The sequence below is a fragment of the Eschrichtius robustus genome, chromosome 19 (assembly GCF_028021215.1).
Source record: "Eschrichtius robustus isolate mEscRob2 chromosome 19, mEscRob2.pri, whole genome shotgun sequence".
NCBI classification, from domain to species: domain Eukaryota; kingdom Metazoa; phylum Chordata; class Mammalia; order Artiodactyla; family Eschrichtiidae; genus Eschrichtius; species Eschrichtius robustus.
Window position 1 is genome coordinate 56,150,623 of NC_090842.1, and position 25,705 is coordinate 56,176,327.

General features: G+C 52.9%; 2 protein-coding genes across 5 annotated transcripts in view; one reads left to right on the forward strand and one right to left on the reverse strand.

Moving 5' to 3' along the window:
- ACTN4 (actinin alpha 4) overlaps positions 1-1,410 on the forward strand; it is a 73,318-nt gene extending 71,908 nt beyond the window's left edge. For all 4 annotated transcript variants that reach the window (XM_068527479.1, XM_068527478.1, XM_068527476.1 and 1 more), the window contains one exon: positions 27-1,410. In XM_068527479.1, the coding sequence (XP_068383580.1) occupies positions 27-185 (159 nt within the window). In that variant the 3' untranslated portion in view covers positions 186-1,410. The remainder of the gene's footprint in view (positions 1-26) is intronic.
- On the reverse strand, positions 568-25,333 carry CAPN12 (calpain 12). Its single transcript, XM_068527126.1, is given in 27 exon segments — positions 568-690; positions 1,946-2,004; positions 2,099-2,215; positions 4,869-4,947; positions 5,602-5,664; positions 5,754-5,824; positions 6,211-6,224; positions 6,226-6,263; positions 6,808-6,867; positions 6,964-7,006; positions 7,183-7,376; positions 7,378-7,410; positions 7,607-7,618; positions 8,085-8,216; positions 8,219-8,322; positions 8,404-8,567; positions 9,191-9,265; positions 9,336-9,421; positions 9,494-9,568; positions 10,741-10,909; positions 11,792-11,925; positions 12,110-12,228; positions 12,412-12,481; positions 12,749-12,990; positions 15,171-15,227; positions 24,690-24,878; positions 25,021-25,333. Coding segments are annotated over 27 exon segments (2,835 nt in total).
- Positions 25,334-25,705: the final 372 nt, after the last annotated feature.

Here is a 25,705-nt window from a genome sequence, read left to right on the forward strand (position 1 = left end):
CCAGATTCCCGCCCTGCCGCCCCCAGAACTTCATCACAGCCGAGGAGCTGCGGAGAGAGCTGCCCCCCGACCAGGCCGAGTACTGCATCGCCCGCATGGCCCCGTACCAGGGCCCTGATGCCGTGCCCGGGGCCCTCGACTACAAGTCCTTCTCCACAGCCCTGTACGGCGAGAGCGACCTGTGAGGCCCCCACCGGAGAAACCCTGACCAAGCACCCCTCCTCACAGCCTCCAGGAGGGGCTGGGGGGAGCTCTTCTGCCCCCCTCCCCGCTGCAAGGGCACCCCCTGGCCCCGCTCCTCTGACTCTGTATCTATGCAAAGCACTCTCTTGTCAGTCCTTCCTGGGCGGGAGTGGGGTGGGCAGGGAGGGGCTGGGGCAGGCTCTCTCCTCTCTCGTTGTCGGTGCGCCAGGAGGGTCTCCCCTCCCCCTGGACGGGGGTGAGGGAGGCTTCCGGGGTCAGCGCTTCTGGTCTGGTAAATATATATGATGTGTTGTTTTGTTTTGTTTTTTTAACTCTGTGGAGGGGACAGTGGATCCTCACAGCAAAACAGGCCCCCTCCAAGCCCTAGAAAGGCCCACCCCTCACCACCACCCCCTCCCCGGTCCATTTCTTCTCCCCTGAGGTCCCTTCAAGGCCTCCCACATCCAGGCCAAAGCCCGACGTGCCTTGTCCAGGAACCGCCCGGGCCTGCAATGGGCCCCACAGAGGGTGCCACAGCCGCCCGGCAGGAAAGAGGACCAGCCTGCTCCCTGCTCCCCCGTCCCCTCCCCTCACTTGGCATCGCCAGGATATGAGGGGGTTCAGCTCAGTCCCCCCTCTTCTGCACCAGGAGTGGGGTTGGGCAGACCAGCCTCCCACCCTCACCCCCAGCCAGCCCCCACCTTGCTTTGTCTGGACCTGCGTATCTCTCAGATTTTCTAAGGACCCCCCTCCACCCGCAAAAAAAAAAAAAAGAAAAAACACACACACACACACACAAAACACAAAAAAAACCACACAAAAATCCACAAAAAAAAAAAAAAAAACTATGAAAAAAAACCTTTCAGAGAATTACTATTTACTTTATTAACTTACGGATTTATTATATAAATATATATTCACCTAGCAGCATATCTTCGCCGCCTCTTGCTCTCATAATGAAGACATAGCTGATTTGCTCCCCTCCCCCAGCCCCTTACTGATTTCTCTGATGTCTGCCGTCGGCGTGGGTCTCTGGGGACCCCCCCCCCCCGAGGTGGAGGGTGGGCTGCTGGCCTAGCTGCCTGTTAGTGGATGGTTTCGCTCCACCACCTCCCCCCCCCCCTTTTTTTTTTGAGTTTATTCCGATTGATTATTTTTTTCTCGGTTTCTGGATAAACCACCCTTCTGGGGACAGGATAATAAAACATGTAATATTTTTAAGAAGGACTCCTACAGTGTCCTCTGTTTTTCTCTCTCTTCTCCACCTCTTAGGAGAGCGATGATAGAGCACCTCTTCCCAGAGCGAGGTGGGGCGTGGGGAGTGCCCCGATCCCTGTTCCCATGAGTGTGTGAAAGTAGGAGTGCTGTTGGGGACCCACTCCAGGCCAGGCACTGTTCTAAGCATGTAACGTGGGCTAACTCGTGCAGCCTGCACGAGAAAGGTGCTGTTACCATGCCCGTTTACCAGAGAGGTGCAGTGACTTGCCCGGTGTCACCCAGCTGGTGAGCGGTGGAGCCAGAAGTCAGCTCCAGGCAGGCTGGCTCCCAAGGCCACGCTCTGAATCACTGCTTAACGTCAGGGCATCAGCCCCCTCCCTGTAGAGGAAACCCTGGTCCGGGCTGGGAGAAGGGAAAGGCAGGGCTCCCAGGCTGAGGTCCTAGGAGGTGGCCACCTCCATCCAGTGGGCGAGAGGAAACAGCAGGCATGAGGCCGGGGACTCCTGACACTCCCGTGCCACCCCTCCCTGCAGCCCAGGCTCACCTGTCTGTGGGTCAGGCAGACGACCCCCTCGCCCCCATCCAGGTGCTGGCTGCAGTGGCCTGTCAGAGGGGCAGGGTGAGCGCCCACCTCCCTGGTCCCCCTACCGTGGAGACGTGCTCCCTCTGTCCCACCAGTGCCACGGATGGCACTCACGGAAGATGGAGATGAGCTGGGCCGTGCAGGACGCGAAGTGCCCGAAGTCCACGCGCAGACGGCTGTCCTGGTAGCGGCTAGTGAGGGCCTGGGTCAGCTGGTTGTTCAGGTGGAAGCCTGGGGGAGGCCACCTCTGAGCCTGGGCTGCCCCGGGAGCCCCAACTCAGGGTCATACCCCCCCCCCCGCCTCCGACTCCCCAGGGAAGGCAGACACCAGGGGCGCCTGGTCCCACCTCTCTAGTCCCAGCTCTGCCTCATCCCAGCCGTGAGGCCACGGGCAACTCCCTTCACTTCTCTGGGCTTCAGTTTCCTTATCTGTCAAGTGGGGACTATGAGAGCCCTGACCCTATAAGGTCGTGTGAAGATAGTATATGTAGAGAGCTTAGGACAGTGTCTGGCACATCATAACTACTGTATTATTATTCCTTTGAACTCTGCCGGATTTCTGCTAATAGACACTAGAGAATATTTCTGTGCAGCAAAGCATTTTTGTCAGCCCTGTACGGAGTCAATTTCTTGACGCTCCATATCAGGGGCGATTTCTGGAGTTCAGAAATCACCTCCGATGAGGAATCGTTCAACAGAAGCTTTTAAAAGCCAGTCCTTGTGAAACCCCTTACCTAGGTTACTGGGCCCCAGTGACCATGACCTCCTGGTTACCCCTCCCCAGGGCCCCCGTTGTCCCCAGCCACCTGGTGGCCTGCACAGTCTGCACCTCATCTCCTGCTCCCCTCCTCCCTCTTCTCTACTTGACCTTGGGCTTTGCCTTGCCTTCTTTGCACTTGATGTCCCCTCTGCCCAGAACACCATGTCCTCTCTCAGCCCGGAGTGTTCCTACTCTGACACACGCCTCCTTCAGGAAGTCCTCTCAGATACTCAGCCCCCAGCAAGCAGCGTCAAGCTCCTCCTCTGGGGTCCCACAGCTCACATCCCTGCCCTGACCCCTCTAGGCCTCCACATGCCTGCCCTGAGCCCTCTGGGCTGTCACTGTCTTTGGTGGCTCTGGCTGCGCCTGCACTGGGCAGGGAAGTGAGTGGTGGGTGAGGTCCGGGAAGGGCTTCTGGTCACCACTGAATCCCCAGCGTCAGCCAGCACAGGGCCTGGAGCAGAGCGGGGCTCAGGGGGGTTTTGTGGAGCAGAGGATAGGGTTGGATCGGAGCAGGTTCTTTCTCCTGTCCGTCCCCCCAGCCCGGGACTGCCCGGGTCTCCAGACCTTGCTTCCAGCTGGCCCGCTCCCTGGTATTCCATCCACCATACACACCACCTTTCCCTTGCCTGTCAGCTCCAGGCTCACACACAAGTCCCTGACCCTGGATTTGCCTCTCCCTCCTCCCTCTCATACACATTTAAAAATTTTTAAAGAGCTGTCCTCCCAAGGCCTCGTGGGGCTCTCCTGTCTTCCTCCACCCATCTCCTCTCTGACCACCTCCCCCTCCCCACTTGGCTCCAGCCACACTGGCCCCCTGTCCTCATCTCCATCACTGGGCCCCTCGTTCACTCCGCTGCCTCCACACCAGCCTCCTCAGGGCCTTTACACTGACTTTCCCCATCTGGACCGCTCTTGCCCAGAGTCCCCAAGGCTCACTCCCCCCTCCTTCCGGTCTCTGTTCACACATCACCCAAGTGAGGCCTTCCCTGACCGCCATGTCTCAACCCACACCTCACCCGCTGCGGGTCCCAGCACCATGGCCTGTTTCCTTTTGCCACCGTAGGACCTCTCACCATCTGCCCTAGACGTTCTGCTTGTCGTGTGTCTGTACCATCAGCACGTCAGCCCATTAGAGCGCTCCTCTGCCTAGACTAACACCAGGCTTGTACCAGGCACTCGGGCATACCGCGTGAACAGTACAGCCTTCCACCTTCCCCTACCCTCTCTCGCCTCTGCTTCTGCCTACCTGGGACTCTTGTTTCTCGGGCTCACATCTCCCAGTCTTCTCTCTGACTCCATCTCCCCCCTGTCTTGAGTTCCTTTCTTTTCCTGCACCTCCCTGGACCTTAGACTTCCCCCCTCAGGGTCTCCCCCTGCCTCTCAGACTCTGGGTCACATCACCCCCAGCCCCCCATCTCCCCATGTCTCACCCTTCCCTTTGCTGTGGCAGATGAGCCCTGGGGTGGGGTGGGGGGTCTGGGAGTTCTGTGTCTGATCCCAGACCACACCCCGTCTGCGCAAGGTGGGGTGGGGGACAGATCACACGCACTTTTCTAACTGCATAGCCCAGGGAAGAAGTTGCTCTCTGCCTCTGTTCATTGGCTAGGATTTTTGTGCTCCCACACAAATGGAATGGGGTTGTTCTACGTCTCCCGGAAGAACTCAGCCTTTCGGTGGGAGCCTTCCTTTGGGCACTCTGGCACGCGGTCATGGACGCTGCATTCCCCAGCAATAAACCCTGTGGGCTCCATTCCACAGGCTTCTCCTGGCCACCCTGTGTATTAGCCATTTTACAGAGAGGGAAATGGAGGCTCCAGGCGCCCAGGGCCACCCAAGAAGTCCAGGAGTCCAGGACATTCCACCATGAGGTCCTGGGGGCTGGGGCCTCTCAGACACCAGCTCCCGACCCCCGCTTCCCCTCCCAGGAGGGCCGCACTCCCTCCCTCAGTGCCCTCCTCCCCCCACGCAGAGGATTCTCCCCTTTGGGGCTCTCTCAGGGTCACCCAGTTCCTGCCAAGAGTGGGCAACTAAGGTGTGGGCTTTGTGGATGGCAGGGGAGGAGTACAGGGGAGGAGGGGGAGCAGATCCGTCCCCAGGATCCCGCAGGACCTCTGTCCATACCCGCTGCGTTCAGGGCCAGCCTCAGTTCATAGGAGTTCATGGTTCCAGAGGCGTCCTCATCGAACTTGTCAAATGTGGCCTGGGCAGGGAGGTATTGGTCAGTCCCACACCCAGGCCCCTGAGCACCCTGAAGAAGGCCGAAAGGAGGTCTCAGAGCCAGACAGCCTGAGTTCCCACCCACCTCCCTTTCTTCCTGGCTGCCCTGTGCAAGCAGCTTAACCACTTTGGGTGTCTGTTTCCCAATCGGTAAATTGGGAATAACAGTACCAGCAGTAACAGGGTTGTTGTGAGGACAAGGTGAGGTTCTACCCACAAAGGGCTTAGTGAGGGCTCAGTGAACAGTGGCTTACCACTTGCAGTGTGGGGAGGCCTGGGACCATCTCCTCCTCACAGGGATCCAGAGCCGGGAGGGGGGTGGGGAATTATCGCCTCCCAGTGGTAGACAAGCAAAGGCCCCTCAGGTCACACAGCCAGAAAGGGGCTGAGCTGGGAGCTGGGATTCCAACCCAGGATCCAAGTCTGCTCTTGATGCTTGAGCTATTTAGTGCCCCTAGAGGGACAACAAAGGGGTGTATGGGGCAGGGATATCCCAGCCAGATGCCTCCAGGTTGGCATGGTGTGGTCAAGTTCCCCTTCTCCCCTGGGGCCCTGCTAGCCCACAGAGCACCTATGCCCATGTAGTAAAGGTGCCTCTCCCTCCAGAAGGAGGTGCCCTGCCCAGCCCCCATCTTACCTGCCACTCCAGGAGGTGGCCCCAGAGCTGCTGGAAGTGGTACAGATCGAGGCTTCGCCCATGCTGGGGATGCGGCATCTGGTTAAGGTCAATGTCCCCAGAAGGGAAGCGGAGGCCATCTTCCCTACCCAGGCAATGCCCCCATCATATACCCCAAAACGCTGCAGCAGCTGCTCACAGGTCCTGAGCCCGATTTCTCTGGGAGTCCGTGCATGGGCCCTGGCTACAGGAAAAAAAAAAAAAAAAAAAAGGCACTTCCTGCATACTGGCCATCATTGTAAGTGCTAGGGATTATTGTTATCCCCAATAATCCTTTCTGAAACTGAGGTGCAGAAAGCCATGTGACTGCTGGAAACTAGTAGAGCTGGGATTTGAACCCAGGCACGGGGGTCTGGGTCTGTGCTCAGGACAGTTACACTTCCGTAGAGGAAGATGGGCTTATAAGTGGCCATGGCCTTGGCCACGGGTCCTATCACAGAACCCACAGGTCTGGCTACAGGGGAGACGCCAGCAGGCTGAGCCCAGGGTTCCCATGGCCTGACTCCCAGAAGCATCGTGGATTAACACACATGGGGGCTCTGTGGAGTCCACTCTTGGTCCCCAACTCACCAGGCTCCAATGCTTAATAAGGTCTGGAGCTGAGGGGCATTGAGTTCTTCCTCCTGGTAAGGAGAGAGCCGGTTGTGAGCCTGCACTCAGGCAGTCATTCAACAATCAGCCCGGGGCCGCCCAGACAGCATGCTGGGTGGTGCTGGGAAACAGCAGGGACTGAGAGAGGCCCAGGCCTGCCCTCTCAGAGCTCCTGGTCCCGGAAGGGAGTGAGACCTGTCCCCAGAGTGGTCAGGGCTGCAATGGGGAAGCATTGGGCTTCGGGAGCCCACAGAGGGCAAGCAGCTGACCAGCCTGGGGGAGGGTCAGGGCACGTTGGAAAGACAAGGCCTTAGCCTGGCAGGGGTTGTGAAGGGAGAGAAAGCAGTCCAGGGGGAGGGTATAGACTGAGCAAAGGCCCTGAGGCAGGGAAGAGCTGTGAGCATTTTGAGAAAAGAAGCTCATGAGATTTAAGCACAGACAGACTGAGAAACCGAAGCAAAATGAGATGTCTCGGATGAGGGAGAGAGGGAGGGAGGGGTACATGGCGTGGGGAGGGGAGGGGAGGGGAGAGGAGTGGAGGGGAGGGACCCCCTTAGCCCTGCCCCATCTCCTTACCTCTCCTGTCAGCTCGTGAAACAGCTGCTCCATCTCTAGCTCCAGGGGAATGTAGGGGACCTGTGGGGTAGGGGGTGTTTCGTTCTGGCCAAGAGGACCCCCGCCCCCCAGCGCACACACACACCCTCGCACCCACTTCCCAGAGCAGCGCCTCACCATGAGGGCACGCAGGTCGGCGCTGATCACATCATCTATCTCCCTGCAAATTACAGACGGGAGATGGGGGAGGGGACTGCTCACCCCGTGGCTGGGGATATGGGCCGCGCGGGGTCTCAGCTGAGGCTCGGGTGGGGTCTAGGCGGGATCCTGGGGGCGCTGGGCTGACCCAGGAGCAGGGCAGGGGATCCCGGGGCGGGGCAGGGGATCCCGGCTCACACTGCGGCGTGGCGGCGCTCGGAGAAAACGCGCAGCGTGAAGTCGGCCTCGTCGCTGGCGCGGGCGGCGCTGGCTACCACCAGATAGTGGCCGGGGCGCACGCAGGCGGGGCGCAGGCGGCAGCAGCGGCTCACGTCGCGGCGGGCACAGAAGGGCGAGCGGTCGGCGCGCGGCAGGCCCCGCAAGAGCGCGCGACCGACTGCGCAGGGAGTCCCACAGGCCCAGCAGCTGGGGGGCAGGGCGGCGTGACCACCGCCGTCCAAGTTCACCCCACCCAGCCTCCGACCCACTGCATCCTCCACACCGCCCTGTCCAAACCCACTGGTCGCCCATCCCCCCAAGCGCGTCCCACGCCGCCAGGTTGTCCCAGCCGCTGGGGCTGGCTCAGAGGTGGATGGAATCTGGGGTCCTATCTGATACCCACCTCCTCTGGGATCTGCAAGAAGGAAGAGCAGGGGGGAGTCAGGGCCAGGCGGAGGCAGCCGCCCCTCAGAGTGCCCCTGCTCCTGGTCTCTCCACACACCCCCCCCCTCTCTTTTCCTCCCATCCCACCCCTTCTAAAGCCCCTGCCCCTTAGTCCCTGACCCACCCCCTCCTGGACCCCTCCCTCCCATCTGTGCCCTCTGCTCCTCGGTCCCCTCCCTGATCCTCAGCCTTTCCTCCAGCCCTTTCTCTGTCTCCTTTCTGACCCCTCACCCCTCTACCCTTCTGACCCCCAGCCTCTCCCTCTGCGCCCTCCCTAGCCCTTCAGTCTCTCCTTGACCCCCACCTCCAATTGCCTCAGCTGTCTCCTGACTCTGACCCTCAGCCCCCATCCTCTACCCACTCGGATCCCGCCTTTGGCCTCCTGCACCTCCATGCCTCTGTGTTCCCCCATTGCCTCTTCCAGCCCGGGGTCCCACCTGGAACACGTGGAAGCCCACGGTCAGGTACGTGAGGCCCTGGGCCCTCAGGCGCTGCCAGTTGCGCTGGATGAGTGACAGGAGCACAGTGCATTTGGGGGTGCGTACCCCCCCAGTGCGGGGCCTCGCACCCCTGCTGCCCCCCAGCCCTCCCAGGGCCCCTCCTCCTCCTCCTCCTCCTCCTCCTCATCAGGCTCCAGCAGCGTCAGCCGGAACTGGGGGTGAGTCCAGAAGGTTTCTAGTAAAGGACAAAGAAACAGGGTTACCCAGCGTGCCACGGCCCCCCTTGCTTGCCTTCAGGGGCCCCTCCAGGCCTCACCGGCACCAGGCTGGCCCCCGCCAGAGTTGAAGCCGCGTACCCAGCGGCCTTGGAAGGTGTGGATGTTCCTGCCGCCTCCAGCCAGGCTGGGGACCGGCACCTCAGGGCTCAGCGAGCAGACCTGGACGGTGGCGAAGTGGCAGAGAAAGTCCTGCAGCTCCATCCTGGACGGTGGCCGGCAGTCAGACCCTGGCCCGGCCCCCACCCCAAATAGCTCATGACCCCCCAAGTCACAAAGCCCCTAAATTCCTTAAATGTCGCCAAGTACACTTCAGTCCCCCAAATAATACATGTCTCCAGAAATGACCCTCAAATTAGAGCCCTCCAGCTCCCTCAGATTTCTCCAAGTCCTCAGAAATGCCCTACAAATAGCCAAGATCTACAAACTCCCCCCAAATATTGTCAAATTGCCTTCAACCCCCAAATATCAAGACCCTCAGATTCTCTATTACCAGTAAGTATCCTTCAGCCCCTCAATAGTGCCAAATCTCAAGAAATGCCCCAATGCCACCAAGCCTCCCTCAATTGCCCTAAATATTACCCATCCCCCTTCAACCCTCCAAAGATTACTATGCTTCCAAGTTCCCTAATGTTACTGCTAATTCTAATTCGACTCCCCGAAATAGAACCCAACTCCCGAATTACCACAGATATGGACAGTTTCTCCCCATTAGGACCCACCCCCATGAACTTCTCCCATGTCCCTTCAAACGGGACTTGCCCCCTCCCTGACCCCGCTGGCCTGGCACCCCTCCCCGAAGCAGACCAGGGACCCTGCCCCACTCACCAGAACTCGCCATCCTCCTTTTTCACCAGTAAGGCATCTCGCCACTCAGCGGGGAGCGCATCCCAGCGTGGGCAGCTGGGGAGACCGGGGTGTAAGGGGTGGGCAGGTGGGACCGAGCCACCCACCCACCCCAGATCCATCCCACCTGTCACTCCAGGCCCCAGGCCACTCCACTCGGCCCCGTGGGCTCCGCAGCCGCAGCAGACGCACGTTGGTGAAGCCCAGTGACACCTAAGGGAGACGTGGTCGGTGGGGGTTTGGTGCTTGGACACCCCCTGCCAGCCCACCCTGGGGGTTCCTCACCTTGTGTGTGCCTGTGACTGAATATGCGTGTCCCTTCACCAGCCCATCTTCTGTACGGTACTTGCCCCGATCACTCTGGGAAGAGGACAGGACAGTGAGCCATAGCGGGGGACAGGGCTCCGCTCTGCATCCCCACCTCCTTTCACCAAAGCAGGAGTCACCCAGAGCACCTAACTGAATGGTACCAGGCTCCGAGAGGGGCTGGGATTTGGCGAGTGAAGGCAAGAGAAGGAGAGAGAGGCAGATGGAGACAAGAGACCAAAACAGATTTAAAGAGGAGAGACATAGGACTTCCCTGGTGGCGCAGTGGTTAAGAATCCTCCTGCCAACGCAGGGGACACGGGTTCGAGCCCTGGTCCGGGAAGATCCCACATGCCACGGAGCAACTAAGCCCGTGTGCCACAACTACTGAGCTTGCGCTCTAGAGCCCGCGAGCCACAACTACTGAAGCCCGTGCACCTAGAGCCCGTGCTCCTCAACAAGAGAAACCACCACAATGAGAAGCCCGCCCACCACAACAAAGAGTAGTCCCCACTCGCCGCAACTAGAGAAAGCCCATGTGCAGCAACGAAGACCCAACGCAGCCAAAAATAAAAAATATAAATAAATAAATAAATTTATTTTTTTAAAAAATTTACTAAAAAAATAAGTAAATAAAGAGGAGAGACATAGAGACACGGGGACAAAGAGAGATACGGAACAGAGAGGAAAAGAGGTGGAGAAACGCAAAAGACACTCAGTAACTGAGTAGAGGATTAAATAAATGAATGAACGAATGAGTTAGACTGACTCAGTGAATGAATATGTGATTGGGTCACAGATGGACATATGACCCAAGCTGAGCCCATGAAAAATCAGTCCTGAGACTTTTGTTGAAATTCTCAGAAAGAGGCACTTTGTTTTTCACACACACACATCCCCCGGGGGCAGTAGGAGGAACCTGCAGCTGTGGGGCCCAATTTTGTGCCCATGAGAGGAAAGCCTGCCTGTGAGTGAATCTAACCCAGAAGCAAGAATAGAAAAACACATTCACAACATCCACTAAGCACCTGGATCCAGCTGTGCCTGAAGCTTCATTAGTCATGAGAGCAAATAAATGTCCTTTTGACTTGCTGGCATTAGATTTGTGAGAGACAATAAGCCAACAGTGAAAGCAGAGGGGAGAAAGACACAGGACACCACCCCTCTCTAGCTGTGACTGCACTCTGGTCCTGGCGGGGGTCTTCATGGGAGTCTGACTCTCTCACCAGGGCAGTGGCTCCCACGAGGGACTCCTTGGCCAGGGCATGGCACAGGGTAGAGAAGAGGCCTAGAGTGTCCTGCCTCAGGTAGAGCACCTCGCCCACACCGCCTGTGAAGTCCACGAAAGCCTCATTCACGTGGCCGCCTCGCATCACCTCATAGGAGCCATGGAGCCTGTGGGAGCAGGTCTGGGGTGGGGTGTCTGAGGCATGGGCGAGTATCTTGGGCAACCATGGGAATGTGGGGGGCCTCTGTCTCAGGCTGTGAGGTCCCAAGGGCTATCCCCCAAATTTGCAGACGCTTAAGGAGGGTGCACTTGGGAAGCCCTGGGAAATTGGGCTGGTGGCTCCTGGGGCCACCAGGACTGCGTGATCTGGGGGTCACAGAAGAGCTCTGTCAGGATTCTGGGCATCCTGGGGGCTGTTTCTGACACTTTGAGTCTGTGGGAGATGTCTGCTTTGGGGGGTGATCCCTATGGGGTTTGTCAGGGATTTCAGAGCTGCAGAATGGGGAAAAGCGAAGATTTAAGGGTTCCAGGGATGACACCCAATATTTTGGAGGTGTCTTGGGTTTCTCAAGGGATCAGGAGAGATTGTCTGAGATTACAGGTCCCCCAAGGGGATCGCTTAGATTTGGTGACTCCGGGGCCTGATACGAGATTTCAGTCTCCTTCAGAATTAAGAGTGTTCAGTGGGTATCTAGGAATATTTTGTGTGAAATATCAATGGAGGGGGACTTCCCTGGTGGTCCAGTGGTTAAGACTCTGTGCTCCCAATGCAGGGGGCATGGGTTCGATCCCTGGTCAGGGAACTAAGATCCCGCATGCCACAAGGCACGGCCCCAAGAAAAAAAAAAAAAAAATCAGGGAGGTGTTTATGATTTGGAGGTCCTCAGGCGATGGTATGACATGAGGGTCCTGTGGGCTGTACCTTGGTTTGAGATCTTTGGCGGGTTGTCTGGAGGATCCCGGAAGTCCGGGGACTCCGGGCGTCCCCTGTGGCTTGGGGCCTGCTGGCTGGGACTTGGGGTTGCCGCTGGTGGCGTCGGGGTCCTTACTTGGCGTAGGCCTTTTCCAGGAGTGGGGCCCAGAACTCCTTCCGCTGATCCGAACGCACGGACATCAGCTTCCCCTCACGCACAGGCAGCCTGTCGTCCACCATGACGTCTACCCAGCAGCCAAACTGCCAGAGCTGGTGGGAGAAGGGGAGGGGCCTGGGCTTGGCTTCCCACCTCCAACCCTGCTGGGCCCCAACCTCTGACGCCTGACCCTGCTGTACCAGTCCGGGAATTACAGCCCCAAGGGGACAGTGTCAACTATGAAATCCATGTCACCCTGGGGGAAACTGAGGCATGAACAGAGGAACCGAGCTTTACCTGGAAGTGGAAGACGCCTGCGTAGCCATCTTGGAAGCTCTGTCCCGGGGGGACCACCTGGGACAGGAGTCGTGGGTACAGAGTGATGGAGGCAGCAGCTGCAAGAAACCAGCAGTTACCTGGCAGGAAAGGCTGAGATTGGGGGAGGGTGGAAAGAGGGAGACCGAGGCACCAGGAGAGGAGAGCCTGAGAGGTAGAGGGAGGGGCAGGGACAGGGCAGGGGGAGGCTGAGGGCGGAGCTGTCAGGGTCCCCACTGCAACCTGCCAGATCTGGGGGCTCAGCATGGGTTCAGTGGTCTCACCCAGACTCCCCTGACACATGTCTGTTCGGCTCATGTCCTCACAGATGAACTGGAGCTCAGCGCAAAACTCCTGGGGGAGATGGGGGAATCTAGACCTCAGACGGGAAGGGGAGGGAAGGAGCAGCTGGGGGGTCAGATGCCTGGGCCCCGTCCTGCCCTCGCGGCTCTGGAGTAATGAGCACCTCCAACCCCATGAGAGGCTTGTAAAACCTGTGGGCGGCCGTTTGTCTTCCCTGGGCCTCCCTTGACCCAGGACTGCGGAACCTGCTCTGAGCGGGTCCCACAGTGACACCTCCTTCCTCAGACCCAGGAGTCCAGGGCCCCATCCACACATTACATGGGACCTCTTCCATTCCACCCCTTTGGCCTTCTCCGAGTCGGGCCCCAGCTGGTCATAGCCAAGGGCATCAGGGCCAGCAGGGAAGTAGGGATCTCGGAACAGGATCCCCTCATCCAGGCAGGCTGCTCGGATTGCTTTGTAGTTCTGGCCCCGAAAGGGCTTTGGGCCCTTGGTTCCAGGCCCTGCCTTCTCGTTCACCAGCTGGATGGTCTCTCCTGCTGCCACACGCCATCCGGACACTGTGGGCTCACAGGCCGGCTCCAGGCCCTTTAACCTCCTGAGTCATGGGGGTGGGGCCTCGCCTCCATCTGAGCCCAGACGGGGGTCTTTAGGCAGAGAGGAACCTTCCCTCGTTAATACTAATTGATGGTTTGGGGTGCCAGGGAGCAAGGATGCTTCTTCAGTGTTTTCCTCCTCAGGGCGTGGGGCCTTCAGTTGTGGCCAGGGTAGCAGCTTAATGGGCTTGGCCAGCGGCAGGAGGGAAGGTGGGCAGAGCTGAAGGAGGACCGGCTGCTGCTGTGGGAGTGCCTAGAAGGAGGTCAGTGTGGGCGGTGCATCTCTGCCAGCTTGTCCCTGCAGGCCTCCCTCTGTGGGGTTGAGGAGGGCCGGGATGGGGAGGGAGGCATCTTTTTTTTTTTTTTTTTTTTAGTGCCTTTGATCTGCCTTTTTTACAGCCTGCTTTATCCTGGAGGGAGGCATCTTTACTGCTGTATCTCTCTCTCTCTGTCTCTCCATCTGACAGTTTCTCTCTCTGCCTGCCATTGTTATCTCTCTTCTCTATCTTGACCTCACTGTCTCTATCCATCTCTCTCGTCTCCTTTTGTCTTTCTCCATTTTTTGTTTATCTGTATCTGTGTCTGTCTCTGTATCTCCCGCTGTCTCCATCTCTCTCTCTCTTTTTTTTTTTTTTTTGGCTGTGCTGCGCGGCATGTGGGATCTTAGTTCCCGACCAGGGATCGAACCCGCGCCCTCTGCGTTGGAAGCGTGGAGTCTTAACCACTGGACCGCCTGGGAAGTCCCTCCATCTCTCTCTTTATATCTCTTCCTGTGTCTCTTTTTCTCTCTGTATTTGTCTTGTGGATGCCTCACTGTCTGTCCCTCTCCATTTTTCTCCCTGTCCCTGTAACTCCTCAGTCACCCAAAGTGGGACCCCCATCTCTCCCCTCCCTGACAAGGTAGACCTCAGCCTGGTCGCCCCAGGCAGAGCTGACCATGGAGGGGCTGCTCTGCACCTACCTGCCCTGGGCTGGGGCAAGGCCCACCAGTAACTATGACACCCAATCCTGCCCACCTGTGGCTCAGGGTTCGGTAGAATAGTATTTCCCCAAAAGGATGCTGGAGCTGATTCTGGTGGTGGAGCGGCTGGAAGAAGGACCTTGGTTCTTGTCTTCTTTGAAGAAAGAATTCAGCAAAGAGACAAAGATTATGAAAAAGATAAAAGTGTTTATTAGAAGCAAAGTACACGTGGCAGAGCAACAGAGGTTGCACACAATAGGGGCAGCTTAGGTTGCTTTTATAGGGGCACTTTTCCGGGTTTTTCTTCTGACCAGTCATCTCCATATTTGGTCCTGGTGTGGGCACCAATCTCTCAGCCAAGATGGATTCCAGCTGGCATCTTCTCCCTCCTTTTGCCCTTCCCCTAGACTGAGGGCCTTTTCTGCACGTGTTTTGGGCTGGGAAATCCACAAGAATGCGCCCAATCAGGGCCCAATACCTCCGCTGGTATCCCACCTCGAAGCAGCAGGAGACCAGCTGCAGCTGCTCATCCAGGGGCCTGTCTATCTCCTACCTCAGATCCCTCCTGAGAGATGTGGACCCAAAAAAATCTTATTGGGAGGATGAAGGCCAATGGTTCATCTTCTGTAGCTTCTTCAGGCTGACATTGGGTTCATAGACCCTACCTAATTGGGGCCACGGAACTCTTACCTTGCCTTGTTAGGGGCCCCAGGGCAACTTCTGCTGTTATTCCGGCAGGACTGGTTTCAGGGAGTGGATGGAATCCCTGCATCACCATCACCTTGAATTGCTGTAACCCGGAAAAAGCAAACTTAACAAGCAGATTAAAAAGGCAAGAGCTGAAGATCAGCCTGAGAGTAGGCCCTTGCTCTTCCCATTGATCTGCCTTAGCCAGGGTCAAGATAAAGGGCTGCCCTAGGCCCACCCTTAACTCTAATATAGCCCCAAGGGAGCCCAGAAGGTCTCTCCCCAGTAGTAGGGTAGGACACTCAGGAACAACTAGAAAGGCATGTGAGATCAAACATTGTTCAAACTGGCAAGCGAGAGGCCCAGGGAAGTAATGCGTTCAAGGCTTTCTGTCAACACCAGTTACTGTGCAACTTTTAGAGGATAGAGGCCCAGCATGAGAAATCAAGACAGAATAAGTGGCTCCCATATCAATTTAAAAAATCGATCTTCTTACCTGCCACATCAAGGACCACCTGGGGCTCCTCGACAGAGATAGACAGCTCATGAGGGGCTATGGGGGAGCCGCCAGAATCCCCGGGACCGCCTCAGTTGTCCAGCATGGTCATCTGAAGCAGGAGCCCCCGTTCCCCTTCAGGACTGAGGGCACTCCCATCTCCAGAGACCGGTCTCTTTGCAGACTGGGCATGGCCTGGGGGCGCTCCTGGCATTTACAGGCCCAGTGGCCAGTTGACTTACATTTGAAGCATTCCCTCTTGTTGGTTTTACCTCGAGACTGATGGCTGAAACTCCTTGTCCCCTTTGGGTTGCCCTGAGGTTGCCAGGCGTGGCTGACAGCAACTGTTACCTGTTTAGCTTGAGCCTTGGCCTGCCTTTTCTCACATTGAGTTCTTTCCTCCTCCTGAATTTGATCTCGATTATTAAATACCCCAAAGGTCACCTCTAAGCGTTGGTGCATAGGGGTTTGTGGGCCTAATTGTAACTTTTGGAGTTGTCACCTAATATCTGGGGCAGACTGACAAAATGTTGTCCCAGCAGAGCTTGACCCTCGGGAGTGGAGGGGTCTACGTTAGTAAATTTTCTAAAAGCCTCCACAAGCCGTCCCTGAAAGAGAGTTGGGTTTTCTTCTTTCTCTTGGGTCACTTCCCTGACCTTTTCATAGTTAACTGGCTTTCTGATGCACTTTCTCATTCCTTCGTCTTTTTTTTTTATTTTTTAATATTTATTTATTTATTTGTCTGCGCTGGGTCTTAGTTGCGGCATGCGGGATCTAGTTCCCTGACCAGGGATTGAACCCGCGCCCCCTGCATTGGGAGCACGGAGTCTTAACCACTGGACCGCCAGGGAAGTCTCCCTCATTCCTTCTAATAGGCATTGGACCATGTGGTTCCTGGCCTTCATTCCCCCCCAGGGAATTATAATCCCAAGTGGGCTCCTGATTTGGGACTGCGTCCTCACCCACATCATAAATGTGAGGTTGGTCCCTGGTGAGCTGATCAGCGTGCCCCTGGACTGCTGTCTAAATCCTGTGTTTCTCCTCTTGGGTACAGCTGGTAGATAGTACTATTGGGACATCCTTCCAAGTTAAATCAAAGTCCAGGGTTAGGGGTTGAAATCCTTCAGTAAATCTACTAGGGTCTCCAGAAAATCATCCCAGCCTTTGTTCACATTGGACTAAGTCAGAAGAAGGGCACATGTACTCTGATTGTGCCTTCGCCATTTGCCACTTCTCTAAGAGGGCATATTCTCCCTGATCCTGGGTGATAGGAAGTCCCACTATGGGTTACCTCAGCAGGACTAGCGTTTTCATCCTGGGGTACCGGTGTGGATAAAAGAGCATAGAAAGGTCGGATTTGGGATTGGTCAGGGGGATACAGAGTAGGAGAGGCTCAGTTTCCTCCCTGAGAGTGGGGGGGGGGGTGGCTGTTTAAAAGAGGATTGTCTAAAATGGAGGAAAGTACACATTGAAGAAACAAAGTATGCGTGGCAGAGCACACAGGCAAACTCAGAGTGAGTTGCAAGCAATAGGGGTGGCTTAGGTCGCTCATATAAGGGGAGTTTTCTGGGTTGTTTTTCTGGCCAATCATCTCCATATTTTATCCTGGGGTGGGCGCCCATCTCTCAGCCAAGATGGATTCCAGCTGGCATCTTATCCCTCCTTTTGTCCTTCCCCTAGACTGCGGGCCTTCTCTGCGCATGTGTTGGGCTGGGAAATCCACAAGAATGCACCCAATCAGGGACCAATGCTCCCGCTGGTATCCCATCTTAAAACATCAGCAGGAGACCAGCTGCAGCTGCTGAGTCTGGGGCCTATCTATCTCCTACCTCAGAGCCATTGGAAGAAATGGGAGAAATAGGTTTCAAGTGGCCGAAACGCACCAGTTTTCATCCCCACAGCCCTTCCACACTCAGCAGGGGGGTCTCCTGCCCCAGCAGAGCCTTGTCCCCTCTGTGATACTAGATGTCACTCAGCCCTCTGGAATCTTTCCCCCCAGACGGACCAACAGATATTGTCTGTGCCTCCCGGCTGTGTGGCCACAAAAAGGAGGTTATAAACAGGTTTTCTTCCTATAGAATTGCAGAGACCAACCCTCCATGTGAGGCAGGCGACAGAGTTAGGAGTCAGAGGGCCTGGGTTCAAATCTCAGATCTGCCACTTAGAACTGTGTGTCGTGGGCAAGTCACTTATCCTCTCTGTGCCTCAGTTTCCTCATCTTTACAATGGGGATAATAATAAGACCTACCTCTGGGTGTTGTTGTGAGAAACATATGAGTTGATATGTGGGACATGTTCAGAACAGTGCCCGACACACAGTAGTTGCTCAATGAACGTTCTATGTCATGACTACGTCCTGCGACCCCATCTATGGTCACCTATCACCACCGGCTCTGGCTGCTGTCTCTGCCATTTCCACAGTGGCTTCCACCATCCCATTACCTGTTCTCCATGTTCTCACCCCGCGAGGTCACAGCCCTCTCCCCTTTATTTGCCCCAAAGTACCACTAACAGTAGGAGGAAGCTTTTAATAAAACCTGAGTGACATCTTGCAATGATGTAAAAATCCTGTCAGATGCCCTGGCCTCCTTCCTGCCCCTTCCCCGGCCCCTCCTGCAAGGCCCCTCCAGGCTGCTGCTCTTCCTAGCTCCTTGCCGGCTGCCATGCTTCAGGGCTCTGCTCACATCCCACAAGCAAGTGTTCTCTTGATTATCACTCCCCACATCGCTCCTTGAATCCGGAGTCCCAAATATGCTTTCCCCAGCCAAGGTAAGAAGAACGCATTGATGTTACTGTAGTAGATGCTTTGTGAGCCCAGCACCGCCGACCCCTTTCTGGAATCAGCACCCCCATTATGTTTTGGGGACCCACGGGTCCCTTATTCTCAAGCCCTGTGGCTCTGGTAGGGCTGGCCCCTCCCTCCAGCTCCAGGGAAGTGCATGTGACTCAGAACAGCCAATCAGAGCACCTCAGCCCCTGGTCACGCCCCTCGGTCACACCCCTTGTTCAGTACCTGGGAGTCAGGACAGGGCTTCTATTTCCCTGAGGCCACTAAGCGGACGGGATGTAAGTCCCGAGTGGCTAAGCTCTACCTTGGCCATGTAGTCAGGAGACCCTGCCTGAGAGTGAGGACAACGCTGAGGGAAGCAGAGCCAGAGACAAGATCCCTGCGAGCAGACAACCCCTCAATCGGGTGTGCTCAAAACCAGACTTTTACATTAACGGAGTCAATAATTCTGCTCCTCTCTTTTTCCCATTTTTTATTTTATTTATTTATTTATTTATTTATTCATTCATTCATTCATTCATTCATTCATTTATGTACGTCACTAGCAACCAAAAGAAACCTTCCTAATTCAGTTGGCATGATTTCTGCAGCGGTGCGCTAGCCGGAATGTCGAGGACATCAATTCCCTGTGGAGTAAGGAATCCTTCACTGTCACGGAGTAAGGGGTCTGGTGCCAGTTACTCGGCTTCTACTCCGGCTTCCTTACTTAACCAGCAAAGTAGAGTGTTCCTGTTTCACCAAGTTAAGGCTGCACTTGAGCCAAATTTAAATGCTATCATGAAAATGAAAAGACCCACCACAGAGAGCAGATATTTGTTACACGTATAATAACAAATGCTTACTATTTACCGAGCACTTGCTGTGACTGTGCACAAGAGATCATAAATATGATCTGGCAGCTATAGCAAAGACCACAGACTGGGGGCTCAAACAACAGATGATTATTTCTCAGTTCTGGAGCCTGGGAGTCCCAGATCAGGGTGTCAGCATGGTCGGGTTCCGCTGAGAGCTCTCTTCCAGGCTTGCAAACGGCCATCTTCTTGGTGTATCTTTCCATGGCAGAGAGAGAGCTCTGGTGTCTCTTCCTCTTCTTTTTTATTTATTTTTTTTCATTTGGAAGATCTATAGTTTTTCACTATATTTAATTCTATGTCCCATCTGTGTTTTGTTTTTTGTTTTTCTTTTTTGTGGGATCTTAATTCCCCGACCAGGGATTGAACCCAGACCCCGGAAGTGAAAGTGCTGAGTCCTAACCACTGGTCCACCAGAGAATTCCCTCTCTTCCTCTTCTTATCGGGGCACTAATTCCATCATGGGGACCCCTACCCTTATGATCTCATCTAAACCTAATTACCTCCCAAAGGCCCCCACCTCTAACTACCACCACATTGGGGGTTAGGGCTTCAACATATGAATTGGTGGGGAGGGGTAGAAACATTCAGCCCATAGCAAAAGGTAAGGTTTATAGTGACCCCATTTTACAGATGAGGAAACTGAGATACAGGGAAGTGTGGTGTTGTGCCCATGCTCTCACAACTTTGCACACTCAGGATTTGAATCTGGTGGTCTGGCTTACTGATTATACTATACTGTTTCTCAAAAGGTCAGTATTCAGAATATACAAAGAGCCCCTGTAAATAAACAAGTTGACTCAATAGAAAACGGGCAAAAACATGAATAAGCAGCATGGCCAATAAGCATATGCTAATATGCATATGCTAAGGACATGCTAATTAGAACCATATGAAATACCATTATCCCACTAGATGAGGAAGAAAGTTAAGAAGTCTGAAAATACCAAGTGTTGGCAGGGATGTGGAGCAACAGAAGTGCTGATGGAGAGGTGTAACTTGGTACAAACACTTTAGAAGACAATTTGGCATTACTCAGTAAATGCCTATGCTATAACCCAGCAATTCCACTCCCAGGTATACGTATCCTAAAGAAACGCGTGTGACATGTATCCCAGGAGACATGTTCAAAAACATTCATAGCAGCATGGTTTGTAATAGCAAAAACCTGAAAACATCTCAAATATCTTTTGTCAGCAAAATGAGAAAATTGTGCCATATTCATACAAGGGAAGACTACACAGAAGTGAAAATTGGATGAACTGCAGATACTGCATGGGTGACTCTTAGAAACATAATGTTCAGTGAAAAAGCAAGCCTCAGAAGAATACCCACAGTATGATACTGTTCTCTAAAAGGTACTTTTTGTTACAGAAAATTTAAAACATAAACAAAAGCAGACTGAAGGATATAATGAACCCTCGTATCTTGATCAGCCAGACTCAACAATTTTTAACTCAAATCCAGCTTCACTTCTACCCCACCCCTCTTGTATAATTTTGAAGCAAATCCCAGACATCATTTCATTTCCTTAGTAAATATTTCAATGTATTTCTCTAAGATAAAAACTCTTAAAGAAAACCATAACCTGAATACCATTGTCACACCAAGAAAATTAACAATAATTCCTTAATATCATCAAATATCCACATTTCCAATTGCCTCATAAATGTAATAAAATTATTAGTAGTTTATTTGGATCAGGACCCAAATAAGGTAGATTCACTGAAATTGATGGACATGCCTCTTAAATCGCTTTTAATCTGTAGGTTTCTTTTTTCACCTTACGGAAAATGATGAAAGTTTACTAGATTCTTATACGCTATTCAGACAAGGGTGGAAAGTGTCTAAAATACTTTAGTCAACACTGCAAGCTGCCAATTTCATCAATAACAGGCCATTTTTAACACCCACTATGTTAATTATTAATAAGCCACTCAATACGCAAATGAAAAGCCATTTCTAACATTCATCATGCTAATTAGTGAAGTCTGGTGTTTCTCAAAGATAGTTGAAGCCCTTGAGGTAATTGCCTATTTGGCTTTTGATCAGATGCTGGCTGACTCTTCTGGAAGTGTGTATTCCAGCTTAGGCCAACCGACGGCCCCTGGAGTTTAACTTAAAGACACATATATTTAAATCGCCCTGTGTCTTAGAGTGAGTTCCTTAAAAACAGTCTCCAAGGGACTTCCCTGGTGGTCTAGTGGTAAAGAATCTGCCTCCCAATGTGGGGGACACAGGTTCAATCCCTGGTCGGAGAGCTATGATCCCACACGCCACGGAGCAACTAAGCCCGTGCGCCACAACTACTGAGCCTGCGCTCTAGAACCCACAAGCCACAACTACTGAGCCCGAATGCCACAACTACTGAAGCCCGCGTGCCTAGAGCCTGTGCTCTGCAACAAGAGAAGCCACCACAATGAGAAGACCGCGCACCGCAGCGAAGAGTAGCCCCGCTCACCTCAACTAGAGAAAGCCCGCGTGCAGCAACGAAGACCCAACGCAGCCAAAAATAAATAAATAAATAAATTTTTTAAAAAATTAAAATAAATAAATAAATAATTTAAAAAACGTTGATAAAAAATTTTAAATGTGTATGAAAACAAAAAAGACCTACAACAACAAAGTAATTTTGAAAAGAACAATGTTGCAAGACTTATACTATGTGATTTTCTTTTTACAGACTTTTTTAAAAAAATAGATCTTATTTTATTTATTTATTTTTGGCTGCGTTGGGTCTTTGTCGCTGCACGTGGGCTTTCTCTAGTTGTGGCTAGCAGAGGCTACTCTTTGTTGTGGTGCGCGGGCTTCTCACTGCGGTGGCTTCTCTTGTTGCGGAGCACGGGTTCTAGGTGTGCAGGCTTCAGGAGTTGTGGCACGTGGGCTTCAGTAGTGTGGCTTGCGGGCTCTAGCGCAGGCTCAGTAGTTGTGACGCACGGGCTTAGTTGCTCCGCGGCATGTAGGATATTCACGGACCAGGGCTCGAACCCATGTCCCCTGCATTGTCAGGTGGATTCTTAACCACTGCGCCACTAGGGAAGCCCACTATGTGATTTTTTTTTTTAATATTTATTTATTTAGGCTGCAACGGGTCTTAGTTGCGGCATGCGTGTGGGATCTAGTTCCCAGACCAGGGATCGAACTCAGGCCCCCTGCATTGGGAGCGCAGAGTCCTACCCACTGGTCCACCAGGGAAGTCCCAAAAATTAATTAATTTATTTATTTTTTGGTCACATCTCGCAGCTTGTGGGATCTCAGTTCCCCGACTGGGGATTGAGCCCAGGCCACAATAGTGAAAGCCTAGAATTCTAACCCCTAGGCCATCAGGGAACTTCCCCACTATGTGATTTTTGACTTACTATAAAACTACAGAAATCAGGAGTGTCATATTGGCATAAAAGTAAACAAAAAGACCAAGGAGTCAGAAGACTAGTGAGGCCAGAAATAAACATACACATATATGGTCAATTAATTTTTGACAAAATAGCCAAGGTAATTCAATGGGAGAAAAGACAATCTTTTCAACAAGTCGTGCTGAAATAGCTAGAAGCCATATGGTAAGAAGTGAACCGCAACCCTTACATCACACCATACAAAAAATTAACTAAAAATAGATCATAGACCCAAGCATATGTGCTAAAACTATAAAACAGCTAGAAAGAAACATTTTTAAAATTGTGACCCTAGGTAGACAAAAATTTCTTTCTTTCTTTTTTCTTTTTCTTTTTGGCCATGATGAGAGGCTTGGAGCATCTTAGTTCCCGCACCAGGGATTGGGCCTGGACCTTGGCAGTGAAAGTGCCGAGTCCTAACGACTGGACCGCTAGGGTATTTCCAAAGATTTCTTAAATAAGACACAAAGGCACACACCATAACAGAAAAAACAAAACAAAACCTGATATGGTGGAATTCATCAATTAGACACTTCTGCTCTGAGAAAGGCACAGTTTAAAAAATGAAAAAAAATTAGTCTTTTGTTTTTAGTCTGTGTTTACATAGAGGAGAATACATATTACAAATTCACAATACATATATTTGGCAAATGACTATATCCAGAAAATATAAAGAACTCATAACTCAATAATAAGAAAACAAGCAATCTAATTAAAACGGGGGGCTTCCCTGGTGACGCAGTGGTTAAGAATCCACCTGCCACTGCAGGGGACATGGGTTCGATCCCTGGTCCAGGAAGATCCCACATGCCGCGGAGCAACTAAACCCGCGTGACACAACTACTGAGCCCTCATGCCACAACTACTGAAGCCCACGCACCTAGAGCCCATGCTTCGCAACAAGAGAAGCCACCGCAATGAGAAGCCCGCGCACCACAACAAAGAGTACCCCCCGCTCGCCGCAACTAAAGAAAGCCCGCGCTCAGCAACAAAGACCCAGTGCAGCCCCAAATAAGTAAATAAATAAATAAATAAATAAATAGGGAATGTGTGTATATATATATATAAAACTGAATCACTTTGCTGTACGGCAGTGATTAACACAACACTGTAAATCAACTATACTTCAATAAAAAAATTTTAAAAAAATTTTAAATAAAAAATATTGTCTTTCTATAAATGAAAAAGAAAGTATCTCAGAGAGTCATTTTAAGGATTGAACAAATGGTTAGCACAGTAACTAACACATAGTAGGGACACAGGAAATGTTAGCTAAATAGGTATATAAATATATATATTCCAATTTTCCCCAAAATGTACAATGTAGATAAATTATTATAGAAAAATGACTAGAAAGAAACACACTAATATATTGAGTGATTATTTCAGAGTGGTAAAATTGTGGGTGATTTTAAAATTCTTATTCAAAACCGTACAATAAGTGTGCATATATTTTCCTATTTTTTTTTTAAGCATATATTTTCTAATCACAGTGGAGATTATAAAAAAGGTAAAAGCTTTGGGCTAATGTAGGTAGGTCCAAGGAAACTCACTGAAGTGTAGTTTGTATGTAGGAGATGATTGTGACACCGGTAGACATCCAGCGGGTTCAAGTGACTTTAGTTGTGTTACTCCTTGCAGTGGAGCCCTGGGAAGCCAGCAAAATGAATGAAGCAGTATATATATATATCTCCGTTACAAAAACAAAGTCTCAGTGTAGGAAAATGCAGCTGATTTTTGTGTGTTGACTACGTGTCCTGCTACTTTCCTGAATTCATTCATTCAAGTTTTAGCAATGGGGGGGGGGGAGAATCTTTAGGGAATTCTACATATAAGATCATATCATACATATATGATATAATGTATATATATATATATTTCTTGAAATGACAAAAAATTTTAAGTACAATATAAACTTCAGTTTTTTCTTGAACGATTTATGAATAAGTTGCCATCATGTTGCCTCTTTACCTCCAAATGGTTTGTATTTTGTATAAATAAGAACATTCTCCACTATATACACGGTAAGACAGAGGTGAAAGCCAGGAAATTAACACTGATGAATCATTACCATCTAAACGGCAGAATCCAACCCCCTTTGTGATTGTGCCAATAGTGCCTTACTTTCCACTGTATGTTTTGAAATTCGAACCGTATAGTATGTTATCTTTACAAACATATTTTAACGTTCAATAACTACATGAAAACACACATAAAATAAACATTAATTCATTTAACAATGAGCCCTGGAGTCCCAAGGGATGCCAGATTTTCTCAGGTCTCCGCAGGGGACCCCTCATTCCACAGCCCCCCAGAAACATATTCAGAAAGGCCGGCATGGGGAAAGGTAGCTATAGGCGGTTTGCAAAGTGCAGAAAAAGCTCAGGTCCTGAAAGGGCTCGAACTGGCGCGCAGGCTTGGTGGTCCCACAGGATTTTCCACCTCTCTTTAAGGTGAAACCAAGGAAAACAGGCCCCTGCTCCTGCACCGATTGCCAAGATTGCAATGTTGGCAGCGGCCAGGAGGGGGCAACATGTCACTGGTTTCACAAGGTTCCAGGCCGAGAAACATCCGGCAGGGGCGCGGCTCCGGACTTTCCAACACGTGGTGCGCTGCTGGCACGCGCCCTCCAACCCCCTCTCCGTCCGCTGCTGAGAACCACAGCCGATGCGAGTGCCTTGTGGGTGCGGGATTCGGGGGCGCTCCCGTGGTCTGGGCTCCTCTCCCACGAGTGGCCTTTTAGGGACAACCCAACCACCCCCCCTGAAACCAGAAAATCCCCACGTGGTACTCAGGGCTGACTGGGCTTCTGTATGTACCCCGCTCCCCGTTCTCCCTCCAGAATCCCTCGGGTAGGGCCGGGGTCGCAGGGCAGTTGAGTGAGCCGAGGAGGAAGAAGCGTGAGAACGGCGCTTTAGACAGCAGCGGGGTCACGGGAGCACGGCCCTTCGCGTCCCGTGTCGCTGCAGTACGCGTCTGCCTCGGGGCGCGAACTGGCGGGGCCGGTCCCAACTCGGGGACAGATAAGAGGGCGGCGACGCCCAGATTGGCTTCCAAGCCCCTCCCTGCGCCACCTGTCTGCAGGCGCCGGGAGGCCGGGGAAGCGGGGGAGAGGGATGAAGCCTCGGGCATCGGCGCGGGGAGCCGGAGATTCACGCATCTTCTCCACGAGGCTGGGGTCTCCAAGGGACCTGTTTGCAGACGTACCGATTGGGGGGGTCCCTTACACCCAGGGAGCAGGCGCCAAGGGATGGCTTGGGCCCCTGCAAATTCCCTAAATTCGCCCCCCACCTTATTACCACCTGGCTGCTTCGCAAAGTGCTGCAGGGGGGCAAGCCAAAGCCCCACCCCCGCCAGATCGTGACCCTCCTCAGGCCTCCAGGGACACAAAGTGCCCTCGGAGATCCAGGCCAGGACCCGCCCCGGCCACGCAATCGCTGTGTGACCCTTAGTCAGTGACTTCACCTCCCTGAGCCTGCTATCCTCGTCTATGTGAAGGAGACA